This window comes from Platichthys flesus, chromosome 17, assembly GCF_949316205.1.
Source record: "Platichthys flesus chromosome 17, fPlaFle2.1, whole genome shotgun sequence".
Classification (NCBI taxonomy): Eukaryota; Metazoa; Chordata; class Actinopteri; order Pleuronectiformes; family Pleuronectidae; genus Platichthys; species Platichthys flesus.
In genome coordinates this window covers 10,033,071-10,059,151 of record NC_084961.1, presented here as the reverse complement: position 1 = coordinate 10,059,151, position 26,081 = coordinate 10,033,071, and the positions used below count along the sequence as shown (strand labels likewise).

General features: G+C 44.3%; 3 protein-coding genes across 9 annotated transcripts in view; all 3 read right to left on the bottom strand.

Moving 5' to 3' along the window:
• Positions 1-690: 690 nt before the first annotated feature.
• On the bottom strand, positions 691-16,637 carry yrk (Yes-related kinase). 4 transcript variants are annotated; one of them, XM_062409679.1, is made up of 14 exons: positions 16,540-16,637; positions 10,580-10,623; positions 9,637-9,894; positions 9,237-9,339; positions 8,170-8,268; positions 7,859-7,962; positions 7,551-7,700; positions 6,291-6,455; positions 5,707-5,862; positions 4,967-5,146; positions 3,959-4,035; positions 3,667-3,820; positions 3,214-3,345; positions 691-1,907 (listed from the first exon to the last, which is right to left on the bottom strand). In XM_062409679.1, the coding sequence occupies exons 3-14, from the start codon at positions 9,869-9,871 to the stop codon at positions 1,699-1,701; spliced, it is 1,764 nt and encodes a 587-aa protein (XP_062265663.1). In that variant the 5' UTR covers positions 9,872-9,894; positions 10,580-10,623; positions 16,540-16,637; the 3' UTR covers positions 691-1,698. The 4 variants fall into 4 exon arrangements, with proteins under 4 accessions (XP_062265663.1, XP_062265659.1, XP_062265662.1 ...); XM_062409675.1 differs by lacking the exon at positions 5,707-5,862; XM_062409678.1 differs by lacking the exon at positions 6,291-6,455.
• Positions 16,638-17,734: 1,097 nt separating this feature from the next.
• Positions 17,735-25,720, bottom strand: sesn2 (sestrin 2). Of its 4 annotated transcripts, none has more exons than XM_062409928.1 (11): positions 24,923-25,716; positions 23,658-23,723; positions 22,850-23,038; positions 21,513-21,695; positions 20,969-21,187; positions 20,713-20,845; positions 20,489-20,604; positions 20,143-20,226; positions 19,091-19,197; positions 18,631-18,775; positions 17,735-18,359 (listed from the first exon to the last, which is right to left on the bottom strand). In XM_062409928.1, exons 1-11 carry the CDS (start codon positions 25,268-25,270, stop codon positions 18,273-18,275), a joined length of 1,677 nt encoding a protein of 558 aa, XP_062265912.1. In that variant the 5' UTR covers positions 25,271-25,716; the 3' UTR covers positions 17,735-18,272. The 4 variants fall into 4 exon arrangements, 3 of the variants coding, with proteins under 3 accessions (XP_062265912.1, XP_062265914.1, XP_062265913.1); XM_062409930.1 differs by lacking the exon at positions 24,923-25,716 and adding an exon at positions 24,473-24,616; XM_062409929.1 differs by lacking the exon at positions 24,923-25,716 and adding an exon at positions 24,387-24,440.
• The window catches only part of matn1 (matrilin 1), a 2,269-nt gene continuing 1,904 nt past the window's right edge, over positions 25,717-26,081 (bottom strand). The window contains exon 3 of the mRNA XM_062410305.1: positions 25,717-25,755. Coding sequence (XP_062266289.1) covers positions 25,717-25,755 — 39 coding nt within the window. The remainder of the gene's footprint in view (positions 25,756-26,081) is intronic.

The following is a 26,081-nucleotide window of genomic DNA, read 5'->3' as shown; positions in this document are numbered from 1 at the left end:
TCTCCAACGTGCCTGACTGTCAAAAGCATCCGGGCACCCGTAGCTGGCCTCACTCTAAACCCTTGGAACCATGGGAACTGTAGTTTACTGCCGAGGAGAGAGAGCGCGAGTGTGAATGAAGACAGAGGAGAGAGAGAAAGAGTGGGAGGACAGAAAGCAACTGTCTGGGTTACGAAAAACACTATTATTCTATTCTATGCTATTCTATTAGTGCACTGTTGCTTTCATTCTCTATTATAATAATATTTATCTATGTTTCTGCTCTTTGTAACTCTGATTTTTCAATTGCTTTTTTATAACGTGTTATGTTGCTTTTACAATGGTCATCTCACCTTTTATCTAGATTTAAATATAGCTGAAATGTCCTATACAAGTGAAATTGCCTTGCCTATTTTGTTTTATATTATAATATTCATATTCAAATTGAAGCTACAGATTATTTGGTGACACTTCAGGCCTGCTCTAAATCATGAACTTTTGTTCCCCATTAGATTCATCAATTCAGTCTGTAGAAGCCATACAGATGATGATGATAATAATAAATAAATAAATCCTCACATAAGCCTCATACATCAGTTAAATCATGAAAAGAACACGAAGACTAAGGAAAATGACTTTCATTCTCATACATGTTTTAACCGGAAAAAAACATCATAAATATCCAAATGCACATTGAACAAGAGACGTGACTTAACTTGGAAAAGATATGTTATCTTTATTAAAATAAAATGACAGGGGAGTCTCAACGTAAAGATTACATTCTTTTCAAGACAACACAATGAAACACTACCTCTCCACTGATCTTTCACCTTCATGCAGAACGCTTCCCCCTGCCCTCCCAATGGCTGAAAACTGCATACATGTTAACTCTAGTTTTAGAAGTTGTGGTGACACACAGATATATCTGAGTTAAATTAGAACAGCAGAGGAGACAAAATTACACACAAATGATTGGGAATATAAAATCCAAACCAGCCCTTTATTTGACCACTTTGAGGCACATGAAGCCAGACCTGGATCAGGTTCTTTACCTAAATAACAAAACAGCGTTTGAAACACAGGAACATCAATCTTCATGAAGCTTACATAAGAGCGGCCGTGTCTGTACATAATCAATTCAGTTACACAGGTTTGCAAGGTTCATTCTCACAGTTTTTCAAAAGCAGTATTCCACCTGTTGTTCCATAACCTGCTGCAGACGATTTTCATTTCTATAATGATTTTATCTATCTTAGGTAAACAGCTAATCTCTGTCAATTCACTCCTGTCAGTGGGAACAAAAAGAAACATACATGGTCGCTGAACAGATCATGTTCCAGCTCGACTTCCCCCCCCCCACACACATCCCCACCTCAGCACAACCATCTACATCTTCTTTCAGTTCCTTGTTGTCATGGTTACAGAGTAAAGCAACATTCCTGCAAGGCCCGAGCAGCAGAGCTCCGACTCCGCTCTCCAACACGGCTGACTGAGCTGTCCTGAGCGGGCTGCAGGGATCACTGACCAAAGGGAAGGAGCTGCCTTTAAACAATTAAACAAGGCAATGATATGCATCTTCATATGTGTGTGTGCGTGTGTGTGTGTGTGTGAGCAACAAATACAATGACAGTAGGCGCATGTCAGTGTATGTGTGCCTCTGTCTGTCTGCCCTCTGTTTTCGATTATCGCTTCATGTCTCTCCTATATACACGAGGGTGGTCACAGGTTCTCTCCGGGCTGGTACTGCGGCTCCGTGGCGGTGAAGTAATCCTCCAGGAAGGACTGCAGGTACTCGAACGTGTGCCTCTCGTCGGCCTCCCGCCTCCAGCACTGCACCATCAGTTCATGGAGCGAGCTGGGGCAGCCCGGGGCACAGGGCATCCTGTAGCCCCTCTCCACCTGCTCCAGCACCTCGCGATTGTTCATGCCTAGGAGGAGGGTGGGGGGGGGGGGGGGATGTGGAGGGGATGGACACAGGCTTAGAAATAGTTCAGTTTTGTGTTTAATCTAGTATACTTCACAATATGGTTTCTGCCAATGGAAAAAAAGGTTTTCAAATCTTGCAAAATAAAAATTAAACAAAAAGACAGGCTGTATCTCTACAAAATATTTTCAAATAACTGTATTATAAAAGACTTTGAGTTATGAAGAAATTTAAAAGTGTAATTAATGGACAAAGACAGAAAAGACAAAAAGGTTTCACCAAAATAGATTGTAAGTAATTACTGTTCTATATCAACTGAAATAAATAATAAAATAGCCACTAAAAGGCCAGCTTATTGTATTTCTATTTAAGAATTTTAAAATGTGAAATATTTGCTTTTATAATACTTACCAAGATACATCTATTTCTTTACCTCTTTAATCATTTTGATAATATCTTATTTAATTCATTAGGAATATTTTGATTAAGTTTTAATACAAGATCGTATTAAGCCGGCCGTAGTTCCAAATCTGAAATTGCGTAATGGAATGTTGCAACAAACAACAAATTACAAATGCTATATCTTAATAAATTATGTTTAAAATCAGAAATTCTAGGTGTCATGGTATCGTTTTGTAAGAGTTCCTCATTTATTTAAATGGTTAAAGGCGTCATCAGAAACACCAACTGCACAGCACCGTCGCAGCCTCGTAACACATCTTTTCCCATCCGACTCTTCTTACTGTCAATGCACTGTTGGGCAAGGCACTTAAACCTGGGTGCACAAATTTTGTCTCCCCCCTCTGGCAGTGAGAGTAGCTACACAAACACTGTTATCACGTGGTTATGACATATGTCCTCAGCATCTCTTTTCGAGACTGTAATCCTTCTCTGAAGTTTTTAACTGGAGCATCAGAGACTTTTCTTTCTAATTCTTTCTTCTATAAATTCCGACTCTAGCTCTTATTGACCTTCTCTTTCTCTGTCGTTGTGGTTGCTCCTGTCTTCAGCTGGTTGATGTGAAACTAATTGCCACTATAGTACCACAAACATCACAGGCATCATGTACACTGTGGGAACGTTTGGCAAAAGGCCTTGACTGTGACTTTAACCCATCAAGTTTTGAGTTAAATCAATGACCACTGGCTAAAACAGACACTCCCCACCACTCCACCACTCATTTTAACCTCCTCTTCCAGAGTGTTGTGTTATCAGAATAATGCTGAAAGAATTTTTCACTGACGATGAAGCATGAACTCATCGCTGCTGCATGTGAAATCACAACGTGTTCAGCAGGCATCCTCCAGTACCTGGGTACGGCACACGTCCCTTAGTGATGAGCTCAGTCAGTAAGATGCCAAAGCTCCAGACATCGGACTTGATGGTGAAGCGTCCGTACAGTGCAGCTTCCGGAGCCGTCCACTTGATGGGGAACTTCGCCCCTGAAACCATGGCAACACAGTGAAGATGCGTAATCGTATAATTAGGTTAGGTTATGTATACAAATATAGGAACGGAGGCAGAGGCAGGAACACTTAATCATCGCAGTGTGTCTCTCTATCTTGGTTTCTCACATACACACACACACACACACACACATATGAGAAAACACCTAACCCTAACTTTTTGACAGTTTTTTTAAATAGCCTCACTCAGTAAGATCTAATAATCAAACTGATCCTCACAGATGGACAAAAGTGCAATGAAACACACACACACACACACACACACACACACACACACACATGATCCCTCGCTATTACCTTGTCTGGCTGTGTACTCATTGTCCTCGATGAGCCTCGCCAGCCCAAAGTCAGCGATCTTGCACACCAGATTTTCTCCGACCAGGATGTTTGCTGCTCGCAGGTCACGGTGGATGTAGTTCATTCTCTCGATGTACGCCATTCCAGACGCAATCTGTACACACACACACACAAACACACACACACACGTACACAACAAGGCACAAACAGCTCAGATCTGTAGCGGAGGTAACACTTTTGTTTCGGTGTGTCAGTGTGTGGGTTTGTGTGTGTCGGTGTGTCTCTCAGTCACCTGGGCAGCCATGTCCACCAGCTGAGGCAGCTTCAGGTTCTGTCCCTCTCCATCTTTTAGGAAGTCCAGTAAACTTCCTGAAAAAGAAAATGTGGCATCATAACAAGGCCTGTTTTCAACTGTGTGTCTACAGGTTCCATGTACCCTGCACATGGATGGCACATCATGCATTTTCTATGCAGATAGGTGTTGATAAATCTGTTCACAGTTGTAATATCTTAGTTTCTTTGGAATGAGCTCATTTTAATTCAGATATTTTGAATTGTTTTTTTGTGAATGTTGAAGAAGTATTTTTGCCTGCCCCTAGGCCACCTTCAGAGCGAGGGCAAAGGTCTTCACTAAGAAGGAAGAACAAAGTTCTGCCCAGCACAGAGGCACAGAGGCTCAAACCTTTGTTCTTACAATTCATGAAAAGTCTCCCTCCCACCGATCTGATTTGAAAGTTGTGTTTTTGCTTGTCGTTTTGAGTTAAATCCTGAAATGCCCAGGAAATCTGAAATATTCATCATTTTTAATGGTTTCAACTTAGGATGGGAGCAAGTGAAACATTTTTGGTGCAGATCCAGGAATTGTATTCCTGAGGGTTTTATTAGAAAATAATTTCTCATGTATCAAAGTCATCCATCCATCCATTATCTATATGGTTTATAATGAGGGTTGCTGCAGGGGGGGGAAGATGGAGCCAATCCCAGCTGACATGGGGCGAGAGGCGGGGCACACTCTGGACAGGCTGACACTTACAGACAAATAACCATTCATGCTCACATTCACATCCACAGTCCATTATGTGTCTCCAATCAACACAACCCACTGCGGGAGGAAGCCAGAGTATTCGCTGAAAACCCGTACATGGAAACAAAGAACTACAGCACTCACTGCGACAGAAAAAAATCACCATGTGTCCGATGATTTTAAAATGATCCTAATGCAGATTAAAAAACGGTTGAAACAGCAGCGACTCGTACTGTGTCTACAGTCACAGGTAATGCAGACGTCTCAGCCCGATACCTTGGCTCATGAACTCGGTGATGATGTAGATGGGCTCCTCAGACACGACGGCATAGAGCTGCACCAGTTTGTCGTGGCGAAGTCTCTTCATGATTTGGGCCTCCTCCAGGAAGGCCTCGGGGGACATGGTTCCCGGCTTCAGAGTCTTCACCGCTACCTTGGTGGTGCCGTTCCACATGCCTGGCATACAGACAAGGAGGCGTTAACACTCGCAGAGGCACGCTGCGCAGGCACACACAATTATCCAGGCTTACTGACAGGTGGATGACTGTTTGTACTCTACATGCTACAGACATATACCGGAACACAAACAGCCATGAATGCAGGTGTATATTTAAAAAAATAAGGCACACAGTATGCATGCTGTTTCCAAGACACACTTGGTCATCTTCCTGCATGCAAATTATTGTTATCTTGGAGAGCATGCATGACATGAGACAGGGGGATGTTAGCAGAGAAGGAGGTTTACTGGCCTTACATCAGCAGCACCTGGGCTACATGGACAGGCCCAGAGTTTGTCTGGTCCCTGGGAGAAACTCTGCACGGCTCACACACTGCGATTTACCGAGGGAGGCCGTACGACAGCTTCAACAAGAACTTGGTTGAATGTGAAAGGATTTATTGCCTACACAGATATAACGGGCCAGCCACAGCCGGCTCGAGCTACAATCTTGGCTACAGGACAGACACCTCAACGGGTGACGCTGAGCAGCTAAGGTCGAAGGCGGCGTCTGTCTCACCCATCCACACTTCCCCGAAGCAGCCCTGTCCCAGCTTCCTCTGCAGTATCAGTGTCTCCCTGGGCACCTCCCAGGCGTCCCGCCCGAGGCCCATGGTGAGCGGCTTGGAATTAACGCAGGCATGGGTGAGGTAATAACACAGACCGTCATTACTGCCTGATGGTGGTGGAGATGGGAGCCAGGGATGGAGGTGGAGGAGGAAAATGGTGATGGAGACCAGTGGAGAGGTGGGAGAAAAGATGGGTGGGGGGGTGGGGGGTGACAAAGAGGGGAGGTGAGATGATGGAACATGCACATGCAAGACCAGGGGAGGAGGAACAGCTCTGCAAACCTGGATATTAAACACTTTCACTTCTGTAGTTACAAGCTGCTGTTAGACTATGTGTGGGCCTATAACATATTTGAGGGGTGTAATAGGAGACACAGTGAGATGAACTGGACTTTACAGAGTGTCTGTTTGGGCCTATACACCGGAAATGTTTTACTGATGTTTGTGTCAACCCAACACAACCAACGATGTAATACTCCTTTATCCAGGTGTGCTCCAGCTGTTACTTCCCCACCCCCTGCAACACAGTCCGTACCCATCCAGACTTCTCCAAACTGGCCGTTGCCCAGTTTTTTAATCAGCTGCAGGGATTCCCGGGGAATCTCCCACATATCCTTGGTCTTCACTGATAAGTCAGCCAGCTTAGGCATGCCCCGTTTACAGCTGCCAATCAAACGGCAGCACAGTCCTGCCGCTCTCTCTGACACAGAGAGGGAGAGGGACAGACACACAGAGAAGCAAAGAGGAAAAGGAGACACCAAAGAGGAAAAGAGCAAATGCAGAGATAAAGAAAGATCAAGACAGGTTGCTTGTGTGACTTATGCAACTGACAAGTAAACAAAAAACTAGAGACACAAAGAAATTTGAACACAACAGACGTTAACACAAATTCTGAGCAGCAGCAGCAGCATCATGTACAGACACATAAGAAGACGATACAGGGACCTTAGAATACTGAGAAAAAAACAAACACACAAATGGTCCATCTGAAGTGCTCAAACTGCAGAATGAATTATCTGCACGAGCCACAAGGGGGCAGAGTTAATCTGACAGAGAGCACAGGAAGTGGAGGGTGTGAACCAGGCTTTTTTTATATTTCACACAAACTCAGAGGCTGAAAAAGTCACAGCTGGTTGTGAAAGAAATATTTAGATCATCTACTAAAGAAAAAGAGGAGAAACCCCAAAGTAAGAGTATTGCATTACAAATTTTGATTTCCCTTAAAGTATAAATGTATAATGAGCAACATGTACTTAATAAAAGTAGAAGCACTCGATGGGAACTTCTTTGTTCATTTCCGCTTATATAACGATTATGTTGATTATTATATGAACATAAGCAGCATTATGATGATGTAGCTGGTTGTTTCATTATATCTTATCTCCTGTAAGATCAGAAACTGCAAAACAACTTTGCCCCTGAAACTCCAGAAGTGTTTTGTGGACTCAAACACTTCACCCGCCCCTTCATCGTCATAGTGGTGAGTGGATAATGAGGGAATATTCCATTTTTCAGTGAACTATCCATTTGAGACGTCAAATAGATGAAGCACATTAGCAGAAAACGTTGCATCAAAATGAAAGAGTGAATAGGAACAAACACCAGAAAATGTTACTAAGTTACTGACTTAGTGTAAATCCAGAAACTGAATAAGACAGATTTTGATGAATCAAGGTATTTAAGACGTGTGTAGAACATAAATACACTTTGTTGTGATGAAGATTCCCCAGTCTGACCGAAAGGCAGAAAAACAGAGGATGACTTCATGTCTTGTGAATGTTTTTGTGTGGGTCACCTGTGTAGTGCTCAACCAGCTCCGGAACAGTGTCAAACTGGGATCTCGTGGTGATGTAGTAGCCTCCGTTGTCTAGTTTGCGGATCTTGTAATGCTTGACGTGGTCTCCCTTGTTGTCGTCCCAGTCACGAATGGACAAAGAGTAAGCGCCTATAAAAGAGGGAGGAGGGAGGAAGGGTGAGGACAACGAGACACTGTGCAGGTTCAAAGTGAGAGATAGAAAGAAAGACAAAGCAGAAAGTTTGTGTCTATTATCAGAGAGTATGTGCGTGCTTATGTGTGTGTGTGAGAGAGTGCGGTCTCTTTACCCTTGGTGGTCTCGCTCTCTCGTATGAGGAAAGTTCCCCTCTGGTTGCCATGGCCAAGAAGTTGTCGCTCCGCATCCTTCCTCCCCATCTTCCCAAAATACCACCTGTCACCATGACAACATCACATGGGTCACCACAGCCCCACAGTGGGCATCATGGGATGTTTGCTCTCAGACTTCATCTCGATTATCGGAAAAACTTTCATCATTAACTATCCGCACTTACCACGCAGAATATGGTGTAAAGCTTTCATTACAAGGTGTGTGTGAGTGTGTGTGTGTGTGTGTGTGTGTGTGTGTGTGTGTACTCACTCCTCTGCCTGTATAGAGTCGACTGGAGCTACGTAGTTGGAGGGGATGTAACCTGTTTTGCCAGTGTCCAAAGATCGAGCCTCCCACCAGTCGCCCTCACTGACACATCGACACAAAACAAACGTTTGCTTATGGAAAAGCAACATGAGTTCATATTAATATTTTTGTTAAATGAAATCATGACAGTAGAAAAAGTCCTCTTTGTTCCCACTTAAGCGTTCATCTGCCAAAACCTCTATCGTGTGTCATCAGCCTCTTTCTAACACAACAATTTCAGAAGCAGATATTTATCTACACAAAACTAGAAGACGTGGTGAGATGAGATCAAAGATAAAGAACATGTGTGAAGTTGGTTGTAAGACATGAGGGGACGACCCAGGCAGCGAAAGCAAATCGAATCATCCTCATTCGAACTTGTTTTAGATTTCTAGAATGGGACAGAAACATTTACTGGACTATGCAGGTGCTCCCACAGTCCAGAGACGTGCAGGTTATTTGGTGACCCTTGATTCCTCGTAGAGGTTTGAGTGTGAGAGTGACAGGTTGTTTGTCACGGTGCACACCGCCTCTCGCCCAATGACAGCGGGGATCGGCTCCAGCCCTCCTTAAAGTATAAGTGGTGTAGCTAATGGCTGGATGGAGTCATGGCTGATCTCATTAAAACACATTTTGTGTTTGTTTTTTAAGTGGAAACAAAAATAACTGAGCAGATTACCATGAAACCTGATGAAAGGATGCATTATGGGTGAGGGGGGAAGCCATCACAGTTTGGTGCAGGTCCGGATCAGGGGGTGGATCCCAGAACCTTGCCGAAGGGAACCTTTTGATATTTTTAACAATTTCCCAGGGAATAATTCAAGGATCTACGTTTTTTTAACATTAGGCCTATTTAGGGGACTGATATCTATGAGTGTGGGAAATTTGGTGCAGCTTGATTGTATTTAAGCAGGTTGTTGAGCCTCGGTGAAGGTAGGCACTGTACTGAGTCCCTTTCTCGCTTTTGCTCAAATCTGAAATCAAACCAATAATGTGATTAAAACGCAGTTCATTTGTGCGTTTGCACTCACGTATTGTTGATGATCTGGAATTTCTCTCCTTTCTGGAAAGTAAGGTCGTCTTCCGTGCGAGCGTCATAGTCATAGAGAGCAATGAAGAGAGTGACTCCGCCACCTGTTCACACACAGACGCACAGACAGACACCCACACAACACTTTTAAAGTTGTACACTCGGGTCACAACCACTTAACCCTCAGTAACCATTTAACCCCTTTAACAAGCAGCAGTATCCTGTTGGTGGATCACTCATGCTGCGCAGTTAAACAGTGGTTAAACACACAGAAGGTTCCAACAGATACAAATGTGTTCGACTGAATATGTAAGAAAATACTGTTTTTGTCACTCTTAATATTCTTGTGTCTATTTATGACACACACAAACACACACACACACACACACACAGAGTCGTACTTGTTATGCCTCCAGGCCGTTGGTTTGTGGTGGTGTTGAGGAAGACGGTGCCGCAGGAGAAGCCCTTGTTGAAGTCGGGGATGGTCTGAGTGGGGTCGGGACAGTAACGTCCCTGAGTCAAAGCTGCGGACAACCCTCCATCTGCGTTGCTAGGAGACAGGTCTGTAGCATCCACTGCTGCTGATGCTGCTGCTGCTTTGTCGGACTTCTTCTGCTTGCAACAGGCACACCCCATAATAACCAGCACGGCGACAGCGTCTATGAAAGGAGCAGAGGAAAAACAGGCTTAAAACACTTTTCTTAAACCTGGTACTTGTATGATAGTTCATAGCAACAACAGGCTTGTTTCCAGAGATGACAACAACTTTGCCTTAGAGTCCAAAATAACAGGGAAAGTAAATATCTCAAATTAAAAGTCTGTATGAACGGCTTCTCCAGTAATTTATACAAATTTTATCGTCAAAATCAAAGCAGCAGATTCCAAGATACCCTGACCTTTATCCCTAGCGTGTATCACGCTCCAAAACGAGGCATGAGTAGAACTGATGACTTACGACGAGAAGGTGGAGTCCATCTTCATGTGCAGTCTATGTGCTGAGGTGAACTCAGTCGAGTTCCCATGAAGTCACATGAATTACTTCAAATAAAATGTATTGATAATAACAGTATGGCAGGTCTCAACAACAGTTGATACATTTTCACGTTTCAATAAGTCATCAATTCCCTTTAATATCTTGTCTTTGTGGGTGAGCTGAGCCGGTTGAAAGTGAAAGCAACACACTTTCACAGAAACTAACGAGAACTGTGAAGAGAGTAAGAGAAGTCACAAACTTTAAATAAAAACTCCACTTCCCGCAAGAAGGTGGAAGAGGAGGAGGAGGAGGAGGAGGAGGAGGAGGGGGCTGAGGTAAGACAGGAAGGAGAAGTTAACTTTTTTTCTCACCTGATGTCTTCCTCTGTCAGATCATCTGTCAATCACCATCGCCACTGGAACACAAAAAAAAGGGGGAGGAGATGAGTGACAAGGGGGTGGAATGAGAGAGCGGGGCAAAGAGCTGATGAGTGGCAGAGAGAGGCCGAGAGGGAGAAGGTGATGGAGGATGTGCGAGAAAGGCTCGAGAGCGGTAAAGCATGAATAAAGAGACGTGTGAGGGGAGAGTCAGAGAAAGCAGAGAGGAGTGTGAGAGACAGAGAGAGAGAGAAAGAGAGAGAGAGACACAGAGACGAAAGAGAGAGAGAGAGAGAGAGAGAGAGAGAGAGAGAGAGAGAGAGAGAGAGAGAGAGAGAGAGAGAGAGAGAGAGAGAGAGAGAGAGAGATAGAGAGATGTGAGGTTAGCCACTTCCCCTTTTGTTGTGCAGTTTCATGAGGGGGTATTCACTCGTTCTCTCTGGTCAACAGCTGTCTGTGTGTGTGTGTGTGTGTTCGTGTGCGTGTGTTTGTGTGTTTGTGTGTGTGTGTGTGTGTGTGTGTGTGCGTGTACTTGTAAGGTGAGGACTTGCTTATAAGGTTAGACAATTAGATGAGATGGTTTATATTAGGGGCTGAGAAACATGCGTGTGACTCAGAGTGAAAAGCACGAAAGATGTGAAATTGCGTTTCACAAAGATCATTGTGTCAGCGTGCACACAAGTACGCAACTCTCGACTTCCAGTTTTGAGCGAACCACATTGTTTCAATAGGACGCGTGTTGACAAAGCAAAAGCAGCTGCCAACATCAAGAGGAAATAATAACACACAGACAGGACTGTAACACGCTGTGTGTTTGTGTGTCTGTGTGTGTGTGTGGTGTGCGTGTGTGTGTGTGCGCGCGCAGCAACCCCTGTGTACAGTCAACAAGAGATTTTCTCATCAACACAAGTGCTTTTGGAGAAAGCATAAGACCTAACATAAGAAACATCACCAGACAACCCTTTCACTCTAATTATATCCTAAACTGCTCTGGATCATTTGGTCCAGAGCAGCTGCACGTCCTAATTTTTGTGCATCTTAAAAGCTTAAGGAATAATTTTTTTGTAAATAGGGAGGAGTCATGTTGTCCAGATGAAAGCAGTGGTTTCTTTTTGCTTTCTTTCTTTCTCTCTTCAGGGAAAAATGCTTATGCCAAGCGCCTTGCTCAAGGGCATTCAAGTTATAACGTGCACCCTAAAAACAACAAAAACAAAAGATTGGTGGAGGAAGAATAATAGAGACGGCTCAGCTCTTTCCAAAACAAAATCCATCCCTTCGCGCCCCATAATCATTAATCAACCCATCACATTATGTTTTAATGCATTGTACAATTTCCTTTGTACAATCATTCTGTTCTATACAGGAGAGAGAGAGTGGAAGACAGGCAGCGAAGGGCCGTGTCGGCATCAAACCTGTGGCTGTAGATGACTCAAGCCTCTATACCTAATTATATTGTAGTGCAGTGTGTTACTGCGGTAAATCCACTTATGATGGTTGCAATGTGTCGTTTTTAGAAATGCATCATTTGCCATAAAGCACAAACGTCAGAGAGACAGACAGCTACAAGACAACAGTGACAAACGACACAATCCCGCACAATGAAGAACACAATGACAGATCAATACACAGGATTGAAAAGCTGAAGCGATTAGTTCATTCATTGATTAGTAAATGAACAGAAAAATAACCAGCAACTATTTTCTGCTTTCTTCTCTTATCTCCCTCAGGTTTTGAAAAAAAGGAGAAACTTGATGATGTCACGTTGGGTTTTAGGAAATGTTGAAAAATCTTTTGTCAGATTATGAAATAATGAAAATAATCTTCAGTTGCATTCGTAGATTCCACTGTGTTGTCATGAACATTGTAAGGATGAGATTGAGGCTGTGTCCATCGAGGTAATCGACCTAATAAACTGGGAACTGAATCTAGAGTGGCCCTGGGATTCAAACAGGCAACTCCTCGAGCTGACTCAACTCTGGCCTGCAGCCTCCCCCCCTACTGAGGAATGTGCGGGAAGTCCCACTCAGGAAGAACAATACAGATTATGGCTGAACGGCAAAAAAAAGTTTAAAAAAAAAAAAAGACGTCCATTTTCATCTGGAGAAATCACCAGAGCTCCCAGTAGAAGGGACGTGTTCCAGTGGTTTGTTCCGTCCAGACAACAAACTCCACCAAATTCCTCTCAGCCGTTTCAGTCGCTCGCTTACAGTAAAATATGCGACAATTTCACGTGTGCAGGAACACACACACACACACACACACACACACACACACACACACACACACGTTCACTATCAGGTCAGCCATCAGGAGAGCTGCAGGAAGTTAGCCCTGTTAGAGTTTCCTGTCCACCCCTCTGACGGCTCCCTCCTTTTCCTGGAAACCGAGGACAGGGTCCATCCACACGCACACACACCCACACAAATACACACAAGCACAAACACACACATCTTCCTCTCTGTTTGCGGTTTACTCTTCCTGCCTCCTGGCCCCCACCCCTCCAGCAACACTGTCCTTTCTTATTCCCTCAATCCACCTCCCGCTGCTAACTTCTTTCTTCATGAGATTTAACGACAGAGAGGATAAACGTTAAAAGCCGAAAAAGAGGCCTTTATGTCACGGCTGCCCTTTGGCTCAGAGTCTCTTCTTTCCCGGGTTTTCTAAGAGTGGCAGACATCGGCACAGTAACAGGGACCTTGTGTATTCACACGAGCACGTAGCGGTAGAGGCCACGCTGCCATTTCTCCTTTGCTGATTTCCTGCTGACCAGATGCAGTTTCTGTCGTCTGCCTTCCTCTCTTCACACCGAGGTTGTGGTGATTCTTTAATAGCACATAGTTCTTCAGTTGACATGAGGTGACAAGAAACACCCTCGTGAAACCCTAGTCTTCCTTAAGAGTCGCATATTCTCCTCTATACGCAGCTGACCTCTCTATCTGAAAAAAACATTGGAACTGAAGCCCAGTGTACAGTATGCGGAGGCAAGTGTCAAAGTATAGATTTCTTGGTATTTTTTGTGTTTGCATTTTAACAAAGTGACCACACCAGAGACATTTAAGAGCAGCCCGAGTTCCTCTGCGCCTCTCGAAACTAATCACTGAAGACAAGATACAGGAAACATTCAGCTTTTTGGAAGTTTGCCCTTAAAACAATTAAAAAATCATCAAGTAAAAGTCTCTTCAGTCACATGCCCACTGTGCCGGCTGCAACATCTGTATGTATGACATAACAACATTGAAACAGTCATTGCTCAATGATGCAGCCGTCAATATATATTACTTCTGTTCATCACAACTTAATACTACAGACAAATACTTTTTAATTACCCTGCACGACCGGGTTTTATTATGGTTAGGTATTGGTCTGCGTCTGTTTTCTTGGTACCAGGGCCCCTAGTGAAAGGATGCGCTCTGTGTCAGGAGAGAAGACAATCTGGTGCGGATGAAGAGATGTTATTGTGTTATTTCTAAAGATGCAATTCTCGGATCTTAATGAAAACAATCTTTAGGTTACTGATTTCTATGAAGGTGGGAAGTTTGCTGCACCTTGATTGAAATGAAGGGATTGTTGGTCCATACTTCGCTCTTTTAGAAACTACAAAATAACAACCCAGTTGAAGCCAAGGCCACAACGGAAGATTCACTACTTGTTCATCTGAGAATGATTTTCCTGATTAAAATGTGTTTGAAGTCCAAAAAAGTGAAAAAGCCTCATCCCTCTCACAACCCTGAGTTAATTGGGTTCAAGACTAAACTTCACTTCACTGACTGGATGCTGACATTACAGATTTTTTGTAGAAGCTGCATAGATGATGCAGATTAAAGACAGTGAAACTGTTTCTTCTGGTGAGGAGAAGTCTCACACTGGTTTCTGCTAGGTCAACAACAGGCTGTTACTAACTTACTTTCCACATCTGCAGAAAAGTAATTTGGTGTATACTTGTATACTATGAACAATACAGGGAAGCAAATCATTTCTGACCTACGAAGCTTTAACATGCATTCAGGGAACTCTTCTGAAATCACAATAGCATCACACTCCATCGTCACACTCGCAAACATCCAAATCCGAAGGACACACCCTTTCCTGCACGGTGGACTGCAGATAAGCTGCAGCTCCCTGCAGGGAATTCACCATGGGAACACAAGGGTGACACACACACACACACTTACTCACACAAACACACAGACAGCTGTTCAGATATGAGGAGTTTTAATAGTTTTATATCATTTCTACCTTCAGTTCTCCTCTTTTAGAGTTTCTCCAGATGTTCACGTACCCACCTTTCACTCCGACTCTCTCCCTGGTTTTGCAGGAAGCCTGACAGGATGCAGAGTGTGAGTGGGGCAGGAATGATAGGACAATGGGAAGCAGGCTGTCACCGAACCCTCACACAGCACATAACACACACTCATAAACACGTACACACACTAAGAGAGCACAAACACACAACGACAGAGCACATATACACACTTGGACAGAAAAAAAAAGAGAGGGAGACAGTTCTAGCAGTGGAAAAGCGAAGTGTCTCGTTCACGGGACGTCCTGTTTCCACATGAAGTCATCACTTCCTTTTGATACAGGGGACTGAGGTGGTTTGTTGGAAAACACAAAGGTAGTGAACGGTCACGTCTGACTTCTTTAGCTTCGAGGCATGTTTTAAAAAGAGGAAGATACTTTTTTGGGGTCATGCTCGACGCCTCATCAACACAGCACTCTCAGCGGACACCCTCCGCCCATGGGTGCTAACATTAGTCCGCTGGGAAAGCTTCGAGATGAATGTGACCATTTCTAACCTTACACACAAAAAATAAAACAGAAAAGCCTCCACTCCCCCTTCCTTCCTGCCTAACCCCGTGGCTAAAGACAGGAACTGACCTCGTAAAGAAACAGGAAGTGATGAAGTGCGGCCTTGGACGGTCTAATCGCATTTTCTTCCCTCCAACATCCGACCCTCAAAATTCCACGACAACTCCTTCACGCGGACCCACAAGAGCTTTTCTAGAGATTTGGAGACGGAGGTGTGATCCCACAGCCTCCACCTATCTTCTGTCAGGGAGAGGAAACACACACCTGCAGAAGGCCACAGAAACGCCTCAGATACAGTAGAAGGGCATGTGAAGGACGCACTGCCTTTTTCTCAAGGTGATATCCGGTAATTGTGATGCTAAATAAATCACGGCCGCTTACTAAAGGAACATGAATCCATGAGAACTGGCAGACAGCATGAAGTTAGAGTTAAAAGTTTGAGAGAAATCAGACAGAACGTTCACAGCTATGATCCCACATGAAGCAGGTGTCAGCCACCGACCCAGACCCAATTCAAATGCATTGCTCGACACTTGAACCTTTTTTAAATCTTCTAAATCTGATTGTCTGGTTTTCTAAAGATCCTTCACATGCAGAGCTCTCGTCAGACTTGAGACAACTCTCTGGGGACTCTGTCTCTTTCATCACACCTGTGAGTGCGGTTGGATTTCTAAATATCATCCCCTCTCTCTGTTAGCATGCAGCACAAGAGTGGAAGTGGTGGAGGTCACACATATATGAACTTCTCACTTCATCAACGGGCTAGACTTCCTTTTATTCAACTGTGCAGTTTCCCCATGTTCACACACTAACTTGGCTATTTTATATATGTACAGGCTTGTATAGCCCATACATTCCTATTATATGAACATATGCAGATGGACAGAGTGGCCTGAGGTGGTGGTGGGCAGCTGGAAACACCCACCCTGCTGTGTTCGTAACACAACTAGAACAACTAACTTCTTCTTAGTTACGGAACAATGACACAGTTCGAATCAACTCGCTACATGATAATAAACTTCTCCATATTTCATGTGTCAAGTGAGATTCCTACAGTTGATGCTGAATCAAACGACCACTCATCTTCCATCAATACATCATCATGATTAATAATAATAACACAGAATAAACTCAGCAACACGTACCGGACAGTGAAGTCTTCGTTATCCCGGTGAATAAGCAGCAGTGACCGGATCGAGGCTCGCGGGACGCACCGGTGGTGGTGGTGGTGAGGGTGGGGGGGGAGAAGTACAGCAGCGCGCGGCAACAATGAAATGAAACGTGAGCGCGCGCCTCGTCCGGAAGGCTCGCGGAACAGTCCAGCCCCAGAGGAAGGCGCGCGTGCACATGTTGGAAAGGGACCAATTAGACTGAAGGTACAAATAATATAATTTTTAATATTAATAATAACGTATTTCCATAAGCAGATATTTTACAATAAACACTTCTATCAGCAGACCGGAATTTCGAACATTAAAAATTGTTTTATAATCGTTTTTTCACCTCTACAGTTGAAAAACTAGGGTGAGGCCATCTTTTCATGATAGTATGAAAACACTAAACTCTCTTCAGTCGTGCACGTTCTGCCGAGGACACACTGATTCACACTCCACCGGTTCACCGCGCACACTGATCTGGTGTGATAACCCCTTTTGACGGATGTTTTTAAGCCTTTGTCTCCATCTTGTGGTGCGTCAGTGCAGCTTCAAAGAAAAAGGTGGACATTTCAGCTTTTGACTTATTCATTGCATATTATGGACATTTAATAAAAGGATAGATAGATTTAGAGGCAAAGTCATGTACCTTCTCTTACATTCATCTTCAAGTCAATGAATAACTATAACTACTGATGCATAACTCCACCCATAAGTGCACTTTCAGTCTAAGTCAGAAGGTCATTGTGACCTCTGACCACTGAAATTCATTCAGTTCATCTTTGAGCGGTCGAATTAGAAAGAAAACCCGAAAGGCAGACTTGAGTCATCATGTTCAAGAGGCCAAAAACATGAAGGAAGTCTAAGTGCACATTTGTGCTGATTTTGAAAGGATTCTGTCGAGGCTTCTCACGACAACGCGCTCTGGAGGAAAAGAAAAAAGCGTTTTTGAGGTCACTGTGAAAATTTGAGTCAAACTGATTTTTGTACTAAATTCGAAGAAATGTCTTAAAGGCGTTCATACCATGTTCACAAGAAGAGGACGGACGGACAACCTGAAGACATAATGCCTCCGGCCACAAGCTGTTGCCAGAGTAGACACACAAACAGTGTATTTGACTGTTGCAACAAACAATATTATAGACACTTCTGTTTAAAAAGTGCGGAACAGATTAAAACTGACAACTTGTTTGATTTAAATAACAAAGTAACTTTTTATTGCATATAAAAATACAAGTTATTTTGTCTTTAATTTATTTTTATATCTCAGCCTCCATGTGCTGCATATAGAGAAGACTGAGGTATGAGTTGTCAGGTTGTGATGAAAAGATATCGGTCAGATAAACAACCAACGTCCAGCAAAGGAAACAAGTGAACGATGACGAGGATTAAATGATACCAGACCTAATTCCACCTGAACACTTGACGTGCAGCACGTGGACGTGTCTGTGCACGACAGGAACACGTTTCACTGACTCAGGCTCAGGCAGTGAAACAAAAGCGGGTGCGCTTCAGTGCAAAAACAAGTAACACATTTTAAATATCAGATATCCCTGTCGCAAATCAGCATGAAAACATTAACACTTAAAGATATGCATGTACAAACATTCGGTGTAGTGTGTGCTCTGCGTGTGCAAGCTTTACTGTGGATGTTGTGTAAATGCAAGGGGCCGTGGACAAGTCACAGCTGGCTCAGCGTCTGCGGAAATACATGAGTGAGTGCGTCATCTCATGTAATGTGTGATGGCTCGTAAGGTGTACAGAAGGGCAGCCTGCAGCCGGGCCTCCATCACTATAAGGTTTGCATGAACCTGCAAAAAAACAAAGAGAAAATGAGTAAGAAAAATAAAATAATGTGACATTACTTTGAGGTTACTGGGTGACACACATTCAAGCCCCGTCTGTAATGCTCCCTTCTATATTGACATTTAAAAGATAAGAAAAAAGCGACACAGCGTAATGTCAAATGATGAATTCCTTGTTAAAAAGGAACCAAAGAGAGACGACATATTAAAATGTCAAATGACTCCTGCATCGTGACTGAAGAGGCAGCGGCAGGGGCGTGTTTGAACTGATTCTTACCTTCTCAGAGTGTCTGAAGTGCCTCCAGAAGGAGTGGTAAATACGAGCCGTGGTCTGCTCCGGGTGGCAGGCCATGGTTTTAACAAACAACTTCAGAGAGCGCTCCAGCAACACGTTCACGCTGCCGTAGTCGTAATCATCATACCTGCGCGTGTAGAAAACAAAGGTTAGGCCCATTTCTGACGAATGTAGAAACGTTCAGGTGAGGGGGGGGGGGGGGGGGGGTGGCGTCTGGGAAGAGCTCAGCTGCGGTAAACCTTGTGTTTTTGTTTACACATCAACACCAGCTTCTGCCCTCACCACTGAAAACTCTTGGATGCTTCATTTTCCCACATCACTGACAGCATCTTCTACGTCTATGTGAGAGATTAGGTTTCTTTTTTTATTGCTGTATTCTCACAGGCATTCTATTAGGGGGGCTGGAAGAGACATTTGTTGTGTGTGTGTGTGTTTTACTGACCGTATCCCGTAGAGGCAGTGGATGTAGTTCCACAGAGCTTTCCTTAGAGTGTGCGTGTCCACTCCTTCATGCATGGCCATCCTGTGATAGGTCAAGTTGCTCACCACCTTTAATGTGACAATTTAGTAGCATATTAATAAATATCAATCTCGTGTTTTGGTAAATCAATCTAAATTCTGCAATCTAAGACCAAGATGTAAAACACCAATTTCCAGTACGGACACCTTTCCCACATTGTACTAGATTGAGTTCTCTCTGTGTTAACTGACAATCTCTTTTTGGAGCTGAGCAGAAGCTGCGTCTCTGACAGACGGTAACAAACTTTGATCTGTTAGAATGAAGCAATGTCTGAGATATATGGGTAAGATGTGTGAAAGAAGTCTCTATTTCTCTATTCCATTTGAAAAATCTGGAGGCCTCATTAGGTGCAGCAAAGAGCCCAAAAAGAAGAAAATATCTTTTTTATTTCCAGACAGATATTAATCCCCAGGTTGGAAACGTTGAGCATGTCTGAGTCTGCAGTCGACACCGATTCACCGGGACGACACAGGTGGGTCAGAATCCAAGAACCCAGCCCGACCAGTCAGCGTCCAGGCTGCTGCTGCTGCTGGTGTAATGGTGTGTGGAATGTTTTCATCTCTGGGACCCTGAACAGCAGTTTATCACCGTTTGAATGCCAGAGCCTATCTGAGCATTGCTGCTGACCATGTGCATCTATTTATTGCCACAATTTGCCAGCCTCTTATTGCCACTACCACCATGACAATGCACCTTGTTACAAAGCAAAGGTCGTTTCAAACTGGTTTCATGAACATGAACATGAGTTCAGCGAAGTGGCCTCTACAGTCACCACATCTGAATCCGGTCGAACACCTTCAGGAGCAAATATTCAACCCCCGAGCTCTTTCTTCCAAATCTCAAGTTTCAGTTTGTTTACACAGTGTGTCACTAATTCAAAACAACATCCTGGAGCTGACCTGTCATGTAATCCACACGGAAGCCTGGTGTAGTTTCTACTGACGGTATTTCTGTCACATTGAATTTGTGGGTACCTGGAATTTCTCATCCAGCAGCTGGCCCATGTCTGGCAGTAGTCTGTTGACCAGAGAGAAGCCGTGGTCCTCCCACGAATAGTCCTGCACACATCAGACGGTAAGATATTTACTATCATTTAACTGTACTAGGCCTGCTAAATATGTTTGTATTAAAATATATGTTTAAAGTGTCCTTTAATAGTGGAAAGTCACAAAACCCAGATGATATTCAATTTAAAAATGACATGTCATTAATTTCAGTCGTTGAAACACGACTCTGTTTCAAATAATATATCAACAATAAACTTGATCCATCACCTATCTGCAAAAATAATGATAAAAAAAAAAAGAAGCTTCAAACCACCTGGGCTCTCATTGTGGGCGGAGACTGCTCTCCTCTTGGTGCAAAATCCTCGTATCTGAATTCTGGATCCTCCACCAGATGCAGCAGCAGGTCGGGTGGAGCTCCACGCACCACCGCTTGTGAAAAACAAAAACAAAAAACACATTAAACAGGAAGAAGTTGGTTAAGAAGTATCAACAGGGTGGATGACAGAAGATATACGGGTTAAACCTGCATGTTGGTACCTGTTGGAATTCTCTCGCTCCTCTCCCTCTCAAAGCGAGTCACCATCTCCTCCTGTGTGCACTCCTCCTCCTGCTGCTGCAGCTCCACCATCCTCTTCATCAGCACCTCCACCTCCATCCCTCCCTCAACCAACTGAAGGGAACAAGAGAGACGGGATTTAGCAACTAACTAGATTTTTTTCACGAGAGCAACTTTATGTCAGCAGTGGACATTTGTATTTGTGGGGTGGGCCTCGTCCCTGGTGGTTTGACTCACCTCTTGCCTGCCGTCCTCAGGAGCAGGGCTGTGGGGGCTGTGGGGAAGGTGACCAGGGGAGGCAGGTTGGAAGGTGTGACCTCCGATGTGGTCGGGTTCCGGGTTCAGGCCGCAGCCCCACACAAAGGAGGAGAGAGAATGGGCGTGTGCCATGAGGATCACAGCGTGGATAAGTTCAGCCAGTGACCAGCGTGGCTCCGCCCCCGGACACACCAGCTCCTGCAGGACAGGAGGGGAGATGATGGGACAGGGGGGAGGGGGGGGGGGGGGTCATGCTACACACCAAGTATCTAAAGTCTGAGTATTTCTGATGACAATCACATTTCATAGATGTGGAATTACAACTGTAACATATGACACAAAAAGATGATTAGTCAGCGTCTGTAAACTGTGAATCGATTACTCACAGCTGGGTAAAACTGTGGGGTGTCTATTTTGCAGTGAGAAGTGTGGTGAGTCAGAAATGCAACGTATTAAATCTCTTTTCTGTTACAGTTAATGATGAGAGAGGAACAGGGAGTGGGCTGTGTGCATTGTGTCTGACCTGGATGTGCTGCTGTGTAATGAGCCAGGGTCGGTGGGCCAGCAGTCTGTTGAGCGTTTGCAGGCTGCGCAGTTTAGTGGGAGCGTGCTGCAGGCCGCTCAGCCAGCTCTCCTCTCCTCCAGCCTCCAGGAAGCCGGCGCTGTGCTGCTGCACCAGGTACGAGCAGTGGTGTCGAGCTGCGGCCTGCGGGACATCAGGAGGAGGCAGAGTTCACACATGAGGAAACAAACACGGTCTGTACACGTAATATAATAAAAAAACGAAGAATTACATTTTAGTAAAGTATTGTCCGTGCTCATCAATACAAAGGACAACAACAAAACAATAACAAAACAACTGAGTTTTTTCCACCAGTATGTCATGACTGGCATTTCTGAAGTGAAAGGACACGACCCCTCTATATATGAGGCATGATGAGAGCCATTAAACCTGTAAACTTGACACAACAATGTGTTTACATTTTTAAGGCCTGGGAAACAAACATTTGAAATCCTTCAATATTTAGGGCATAAGTCTGTTCCTCCTTTAGCCGGGAATCAGTCCAGCATCATTGGTGCAACAGACACTGAAACTCCAATGAGTCAATGACCTGTCACACGAGTCCAAAGTGGAGCATCATAATGATAAAACATCACAACATCGGTTTGTTGTGAAAGCTGAAGTGTAAAAGCCCAAACTGTACAAACTGTGCAGCTACAATAAGAATACTTGTTTGTCCACACAGGAGTAAATACAGCTATAGACAAGTTCCATTAAGATCCAGCACTGACAATAGTTATTACTATCAGTTCTTTCAGCTGTAACTGTCAATTGTTGAGAGAATAATTTGGAATATTTAAACTCTTAGTCCTGTAATAATTTACGTTTATTTTAAAAGCCTGAAATAACTGAGCCTGTAGCCTTTCAAGGACCAGTTACAGGCTTTAAAGCATTTATAGTTGATGTTATTTCAGCAAAAGAATAAATGCATGTGGTAATAAACACAAGGCCAAAACGTGGTTGTTACTCTGAAAAAAACCTCCTCACCCAGACCTGAGGGATGTGCCCCGAGTGTGGGAATGGAATGTGTGAAGCCTTTTGAGTGGTCTATAAGATTCATAAAGTGCCATATAAGTGCATCACATTTCTACCATAACTGCTCCGTTTATTGCCAAGAGGAATTTCACAGCCAACAAATATGTATTTTATGCATTTGTATTCACTTTTATTGGGGGGTTTATTGTGTATGTATGGATACACACTAAGATACAAAAAAATATCTTTATTTTGAGGTCAAGTAGATGTTAAGGTTCTGAAAGGTATCACTGTTTAATAATCATATATTTTGTCTTTCTTACCATGACAGCAATGTAATGTCTCCAGTGACAGGGCAAGGGGCCGTCCAGCTCCAACAAAGCATGCTGGGCCCTCAGGAAGCAGCTGAGGTACGCAGGGTGCAGCGCCATCACCATGGTGGCGTGGTCCACGCGACCCAGGGAAAGAAAGGACTCGATCAGAATGTCCTGGTCCAGTTCTCCTTTCAGCGTCTGAGAAAGGAGTTTATGTTCACAACTGACAACTGATTCCTCCACAGCAAAGCGCACGATATGTTTCAAATACACTTGAGGACACGTTCTCCTGTGGGCGACAAAGCAACACTTCCCATTTCTCCTGTGGAAAGTTTGGAGTGAGTCACACATGAAAGCAGCTTGATCCGTCATCAGCTTCTGCAACACATCGCTGGTGTTGCTTCTCTTGATGACATGAAGCAACAGGCACCGCAATATTGCAGCAGAATAATTATCTATACCCCTCAGGCAAGGCTTTCACTTTATTTATCATAAAATATGTCACACACACACACACACCCAAGAAAGAAGTTAGTTGTTTTCCAATCCAAGATATCATTAATTTGAGCCAGCGTGGAACAGACTTAACAATCCCAGGTGCAGTTCAGTGTTACCAGCAACACCTGGGACAAGAAGGTATAATCTGATTTGACTGTTTATCAGGCCTGCACTACACTACAAGAATGGACATTTATTGTTCTTATAATAACAAAAAGGTCTTCTGAATATACATTTTAACATTGATAAAGACAGGTCGTGGGTTTCACATGTGAATATAATATCAATACAATATCCATAAATGAATCGGCACACATACCTGTGCTGCAGGGATAAAGGCACTTGGACAGGAGATCAGAGCCCGAGGTACATCAACTCCTTTCTCCTAAAAAAAAATAAAAGGTTATCACTTAAAAGATTTTAATGGATGTTGGTCATTTTTTTCATATTTTCTTTTATGTTCTATTTCTTATTTATAGCCTTGTCTTACGTTGATCTGTTTTATTCCGATGTGTTTTTTTTAAGCCATTTATAGCCTTATTTATGTAAGGTAATAAATTGTATTTATTATTAGAGCTATTAACGTTGCAGTGTGTGGAATCCAGTGACACCTGGTGGTGAAGTGTCGTGTTGCAGCTGAACGCCCCCCACCTCACCCTCCCCTTCCAAACAAGAAAGGGAAACTGTGGTAGCCTTCAGTTTTAATAAAATTCAAAGGGTGTTTAGTTTGTCCAGTCTGGGCTTCTACAAGAAACATGGCAGCCTCAATAGAGAGGACCCGCTCCAGATGTAAATAGGGCTAAGGGCTAATTCTAGGGTTAATGAAACAACAATTTGTATAATTTAGATGAAACACACTCGTGAAAAAAGCACTAGGATTGTTTTTGATTATATTTCAGTCAATAGATCCCTTTGACCTAAATCTTACACACTGGAGCTTTAATATCAAATCACTTGTTTTGTCAACATACTTGCTGAAGATCATTTTTATGATCACAGAAAAAATGTCTGCAAAACCCCCAGCTCCGTTGAACTTGACCAGACCTACTTTGACCGGAGCAGCTGTAACCGGAGCGACTCGTTTCATGACAGGCGGATTTATCAAATCCCCCACAAGCTGAGCGACAGACTCACAGACGCCATGAGGAGGAGAGAAGTCACAGCTTCTTGATTCCAACAGACGAGAGGAATAAAGGGATCGTTCGTGTGAAGCTTCGCGTGCGATCTGCCTGACTCTTTACTTCCAGAAGCCGAGCAGGGACCCGGGGGGTGTGTCTGGTGTTTTTCAGGGCACCGGGAGGGGGCGTGTCCGGCCTGCTTGTTTTCGCACTCCGCAGCTGAGTCTTGCGTCAGCTCCCACAGTTTGTCTGATGAAACAACCCGCAACCCAACGCATAACAAGCCGATCGCTGATCAGCTGTGTTAACACCCTACATATTAACCAATCACCTGCTTGGTGTTAACAAAGGCGAAAGTAATGGCCCTAAAATGTGTCAAACTCCTGCCTGTTGTGAATCAGACATCAACCTGGTCCTACAGAACTGTAAACATGATGGAGGCAGATAAACACGATCCTAACATTACCTGTGCGGTCCTCAAGAGCCCGGCTACCCTCTCCCGCACCTCCTGTAGCGGACACGAGCGGGACAGGCGGAGCAGATGCAGGACAGTCCGTTTACTGAGCCGTGTGGAGCCGGGTTTGTCCAGTCCCAGACTCGCCAGGATCCCCTGGCTCAGCTCCTCCAGAGCCGCTGCCCGCTCCTCCTCGTCCCGGCTGCACAGTCGAGCTAAGCTCTTCACGGTCGGCACAACGTCGGACTCGGACTCGGACTGGGACTGGAGGCGACACGAGCGGCCGGTGCCGGACACTAGCCCCGGGGGTTTCTCTCCATTAGCCTGGCAGCTGACGCCTGCAGGGTGGTTACCGGCCATGACTCGTCTCAGTGCCCGGAGCTCCTCGGATGTGACAGTGGCAGCACCGGGGCTGAGACACCTGCCGTGACCGCTAGCTGCTGGTCGCTATAAACTCCGGACGTTAGCTCGGAGCTGCTCCGCTTCGGAGCACCTGAGGAGTCCGCTGTCTGTCCCGGGTCACTGCGCAGTCCTCTGCTCCACAGGTCATGAACGGAGACGGACCTGCTTTCGAACTCGCGGCTGTTCCGCTGCCTGACGCTAGAAGCCGTTGTTAGCTCGCTGAGTTAGCCCCGCTAGCCCGAGCAGATGCTGCGGTGTTGCTGCAGCTTGTCGGCGGGTTGTGTTACTGACGGACTCCCTGAGCTCCGCATCCAACTAATTCCGGTGTGAACGCAGCTTTTCGCGCGGCTCCGGGAGGAAGGAGCTGGTTGCTGCTGCTCATCGGAGCCGCTGTCTCACTTCTGCTACGTCACCGTGACGCGGTTCAAACTTTCACTGATGAGCTGAACAACACAATGAACCATCAGACTCACATTTGTTATCCAACACACTCAGATTAAAGAGTTTGAAGTGTCTCTGTCCTAAACCTCTGACACTTGCTCAGTGACTAGTTGTTTTATTCTCCATTTTATAGCTTTATTACAAGTTGTCACGTGATAGAATAAAATTCCAAATGCCAAATAAATAAACACTTCAAACAACAAATAATGGTAATGAACTTATTATATAACATTTTACACAGTATATTGATTGCAATATTGAAATTATGTAAGTTTACAGGTTAATGTGCTGGTAGTTGTTTTATTTCCCATGAATCTGATTACGTGGT